The sequence below is a fragment of the Perognathus longimembris genome, chromosome 13 (genome assembly GCF_023159225.1).
Source record: "Perognathus longimembris pacificus isolate PPM17 chromosome 13, ASM2315922v1, whole genome shotgun sequence".
Taxonomy (NCBI): Eukaryota; Metazoa; Chordata; class Mammalia; order Rodentia; family Heteromyidae; genus Perognathus; species Perognathus longimembris.
This window is the reverse complement of record NC_063173.1, coordinates 14,227,292-14,232,729: the sequence shown is the minus strand read 5'-3', so window position 1 is coordinate 14,232,729 and position 5,438 is coordinate 14,227,292. Positions and strand designations below refer to the sequence as shown.

Genomic DNA, 5,438 nt, shown 5'->3' with positions numbered 1-5,438 from the left:
TTCTTTGTCCTCCACCCCCATTTTGTCTTGTTTTTGATCTTTATATCCTTTGTTTTATATGTAGGCTTATCTGATTTGGGGAAGGAAAAGGGAACCACAAAAAGGGTGGGACAATGGGTGAACCAATTCAGCAGTGATACTCACTAGTCACGGTGGGAAAAGAACTGTACAACTTGTGGGAAAGGAGGCTTGGGAGGGGAAAATCTGGGAGAGAATGAGGGAGAGGTGACACTGTTCAAAAAGAAATGGACTCATTATCTTTCTTATGTAACTGAAACTTTTTTGTTTGTTTGTTTGTTTGTTTTCTTGCCAGTCCTCGGCCTTGGACTTGGCTTGAGCACTGTCTCTGGCTTCTTTTTGCTCAAGGCTAGCTCTCTGCCACTTGAGCCACAGCGCCACTTCTGGCCTTTTCTATATATGTGATGCTGGGGAATTGAACCCAGGGCATCATGTATATGAATCAAGCACTCTTGCCACTAGGCCATATTCCCAACCCCCTAACTGTAACTTTTGTATGTCTCTTTTACAATAAAAATAAAAACAAGTAGAACAAACAAAAATAAAAATAGGATCCTCCAGAAAGGCATGAGAGCGCTATAATTCCACTTGTCACCTGACCTCCATAAACTTCTGCTCTTAGGATATAGACTCCCTAAGAGAATTTAAAAGTCCTGTCTTTTTAAAAGCATGCTACTAAGAAAAATGAAAAAGCAAACCCTAGTCCGGGATTAAATGCTTGTAACCCATATAAAACAGAGCATTTAGATCTTAAACAAATAAAGAAGTCAGTAATAAAAGAGAAACACCCAACTTGAAAATAAAGGCACGATTTTAATATATATTTCATAAGAGATAAATGAATAGCAGGTAAACACACCAAAAAGGAAATTGCAAATTGAAGTCACAATAATAAAATACAAATGAAGAAAATGAAAATTGGAATCATCATGAGATACCATTTCATACTTATTTAAATGGCTAAAAGTAAAGGCTCCTCATACCAAATATAAGAAAAGTTATAGAGCACCTGGAGTTCTCACAAAATGCCCGAGGGATACAAAATGCAAAGAAATGGAAAGCAGTTCTGTAGCTTTATAAATATTTAACCTGTACCCATGTGTGGGCCTTGGGCTCTTACCCTTATTTGCTCAAGGCTGGTACTCTATCATTCTACCACTTGTTGTACCTCCACTTCTGGATTTTTCTCTAATTGGAGATAAAACTGTGATCCTCAGATTTCTAGGATTACAAATGTGAGCCACTAGAGCCCAGTAAGAATAAGCTTTTAAAATAAAACATTACTATATAGTTTATCATGTCCCAGTGAGTATATGTATGTGTATATCAATGTATTTACTTGTAGACTTACAGGTACGTTCTAGTTACCACAAATAAGAGAAATCATGAAGCTCATGTTTCTTTGGCTCTGTGTTATTTTGCTTAAGATAATTTTTTTCCAAGTCTTTCCATTTCCTTAAGAATGGTACAATATCATTCTTTGTGATGGATGAGTAGAATTCCATTCACACACCAAGGCCAAAGAGGATATACATAGGAGTGCTTGACAAAAGCTCAGTAGTTATGTGCATGTGATCATATAAAATAGTATTCTATGGAATGAACTCTAAGAAAAGGAAAAGAGACAATTTTAGTTGCCATTGTTGCTTTTGTCTTGTTAGTTTGTTTTATTTGGGATGGTTAGAGAGGCACAGAAAAGGTGGAACAAGGATGAACAAATACAGCAGTGGTACTCACTAGACACTGTGTGGAAAATGAACTACACATCTTTGTGGGTGGTGCTGGGAAGGGGAAAACTGAGAGAGAGCAAGGGAAGGGGAGGCATGGTTAAAAAAGAATTGTGCCCATTATTCATTACCTGATTCATGGAACTGTAACCTCTCAGCATATTAATGCTACAATGACAATAAATAAAAAATAAAACATTACTGAATGCCATTCTGTTGAAACGGGCTATTATGCCTTTCCACTGTATATTAGCAGCATAATTCTTTAGGCATAAGAAAGGAAATATTACAAGATGCACTTGCAGTATCTCTCCTGTTATATTTGCAGATACATTTTTAATAGAATTGGTGGCTACACAAATCCCCAGTAGGAAGGTGTTTACAAGTGGCAGGCATTTGGCCTGGAGTGACTGGGCCACCAGACAAGGAACAGCCTTGATTTAAGGAAGAAATAATACTCTTCATCTTTCCCCATGGCATTCCTCCTGGATTACATTTAGTATCAAACATCATCTCTTGCAGGTTAGATGTTCATCTTCTATGATGGGTTAGCATTTGTGGAAACTGTGTTATATTGTACCTCTAAACTGTAGTTTGTGTGTCTACTCTTTTACTTGAATGTCTAAACTTCCATTCACTCTTCCATTCACATTTTCCCAAGATATTCCAGTATATGTATAGTTGAAAACTACTACCTGACTCTCTTCTGACATTTTTAAAGATTATTAGCACAGCACCAGCTCAGAATATTTTTATTGAGATGTTACCTCCTAATAAAATGAATTCCTGACAGGAGGAATACGTATGTATGCTTTTCCAATTGATAGTACATGAACATGGGGCTTCACAAATGCAGACCCATTCATTTAGACATTTAACTAGTATTTGTTTTACCATTAGAATTGTGTTGGTAGAGTTTGAAATGCAAAGATGAATTTAGATATTTAGTGCTTTCAATGTCAACATGTTGTAGTGGCAAAAAAAAGAGAAAAAACAAAATATGTAAATAAACTTAGTAGAGATGTACTAATGTAAGTGTCAATCAAGGAGAAGAGTGACAAGTTTTGTTTCAGGCTTACCAGTTGCACAGGTAAGAGCATCAACTGTTAATGGGAGCTGAGTAAGTTCATCAACCATTTCACTAATTACTGGCCTGCAAATGGGAAAACCAAAGAGTCTACCAAATAGCTCCTGTATTATGAACCCTGGAGTGTTTTTAAGTTTTCAGGTAAATAAAACCTGGGTGTCTGTTGGAACTGAGATGACATGGCATACTTCTTGAATTGGATGTAAAAAAAAAAGTTGTATGTTCCCAAACAAATCTGGAAGCTACATTTTAGCTTGAAGACCAGCCAAGCTAGAACATGTCTTGAAGAGCGATGTCATTTCTTATGCAAAAGTCAGATTGTCACATAAAGCAACATACTTTAGGACTCCTTCAAAAGGCTAATATCTTACGTGAATAGATCAGAGCACAGTTGTGCTGATTCCAATTAAATCTTCAAAATATCTTGATGATGGAGAAAAAAGAAGGGGAAGGAACTGAGATATAAATCTAGAATTTACTATCAATTTATTCAATACAGTTTGAAAGTACACATTCTGGGAGAGAAAATGGAAAAATACATGTTACCCGACAAAATACCATTTCAATGGGTGCTGGTGATTCATTTCTCTCACCCTAGGTACTCAGGAGGCTGTGATCTCAGAATCAAGGTTCAAAACCAGTCTCTACTTAACCAGTACAAAGCCAGAGCTGGAGGTGTGGCTCAGTCTTGAGTGAAAAATTAACTAAGAAATTGAGGCCATGTATTCAAGCCCCACACACTATGGCATACATACATACAAAATACACTGTCCTTTCTGATATTCCATTTGTAATGATATGCAATTTCAGTCATCTCACTTTGTAACTTTCTCACCCTGAAAAAACCTCATGACACTATCTCGGATCTGTTTAGTTTTTACTCCATAAACTATGGGATTGAGAGTTGGGGGAAGAAGAAGATAAAGATTAGCCACAATGATGTGAAGAGAAGGGGGGATGGTGTGACCCCCAAAACGATGAGTGAAGAAAGTGAAGAATGCTGGGACGTAAGTGATGATGATAGCAGATATATGAGCGGTGCAGGTACTGAAGGCCTTCTGTCGTGCATCTGAGGACGAGAGAGTGATGACTGCCTTGAGGATCATGGTGTAAGACACAGATATACAACAGATGTCAAACACTCCGATCAGGAGTGCCACCATCAGACCGTAGATGACATTGACCTTGATGCTGGCACAGGATAACTTTACTACAGACATGTGGTCGCAGTATGTATGGGATATGATGTTGCTTTGGCAGAACGGTAAACGCTTGACCAGGAATGGAAAGGGAATCATCAGCAACACACCTCTGAGGAAGGTGGCAAGCCCCGCTTTGGCAATGACGGTGTTGGTAAGGATGGTGGCATAACGCAGTGGATAGCAAATAGCTACATAACGGTCCAGAGCCATGAGCATGAGCACCCCGGACTCCACACCTGTGAACCCATGGACAAAGAACATCTGAACTAAGCACGCATTGAAGTTAATTTCCTTCAGGTTGAACCAGAAGATGCAGAGTGCATTGGGGAGGGTGGTTGAGCAGGTCAGCAGGTCAATGAGGGAAAGCATGGCCAGAAAGAAATACATGGGGCGGTGTAAGGGTTCCTCATTATAAATGAGGTATACGAGGCCAAGGTTGCCCGCTAGGGCGATCACATACATTGTGCAGAGTGGGAGGGAGATCCACACGTGGAATGCTTCCAGACCAGGGATTCCATTCAGAATAAAAGAATCAGGAGCCACATAGGAATTGTTGGCAACCAGCATAACTGATTCTGCAAAGAAAGTCTATCTTTTTCCTCCAGAAATTTCTAACCTGCTGAAACAATGAAATAGAAAGTTGATTCAGACCTTTGCAAAGGAAAACTTAAATTTCTGTTGGCAGTACCCACGGTTTCCCCTGACGGCCAAAACAGATAACAGGCATCTTTAGCATATCACTTGGTATTGTCTTCCAGAAAAATCCACATGCTTAGATCCTGAGAAGATGATACTTGCTTTGTCTCTGTGTTTTGCTTTGTTGCTACCCCTCCTATTGCTGGCTGACTCAGTAACTCTTATTTGAGGAATTTAGGTGCTAGGGCACAAAATAGAATCCTGTCCGGTATCTGGGTAACACTTTTGCCAATTTCCTAGAGAGGAATTTTAGTAATAAGCTAAGCCCAGGATTGGATTTCCTATTTATTCTTCTGTATTGCGATTATTGTTCTATAATTTTTTTCTAAAATATTATCTCTAAACCTTTTAGTGATAGAAAGTGCTATCATGAAGCCCATATATCTTAATGTGGATTGTAAGTTTAATTCTTCGTGTTCCACTTTTTGCAATTTAAAGAGTCCAGTAACATCCTCAGTGCATGGCAGTCAGTATATCCTCTGGCAGAAAGACTTTTTGTATCTCCACTCCAGGCTTTTTAGGCTTACTGTTCACAGAAATAGTGAATTTTCCATCTCATCTCAAATATATATCCTTATGTTCGAGAAAGGAGCAGAAATTCTATTTGATTATGTGCATTTATTCACTTAACACATCTTCTTAATTACAATTTAAATTAAATTGTGACATAACTTTATTCTTAAGATGCATCTATTACCTCTGTATTAT

General features: G+C 38.3%; 1 protein-coding gene across 1 annotated transcript; it reads right to left on the bottom strand.

The window, feature by feature from the left end:
• Positions 1-3,647: 3,647 nt before the first annotated feature.
• On the bottom strand, positions 3,648-4,601 carry LOC125361788 (olfactory receptor 52N5). The gene has a single exon (XM_048360390.1). It carries the CDS (start codon positions 4,599-4,601, stop codon positions 3,648-3,650), a length of 954 nt encoding a protein of 317 aa, XP_048216347.1.
• Positions 4,602-5,438: the final 837 nt, after the last annotated feature.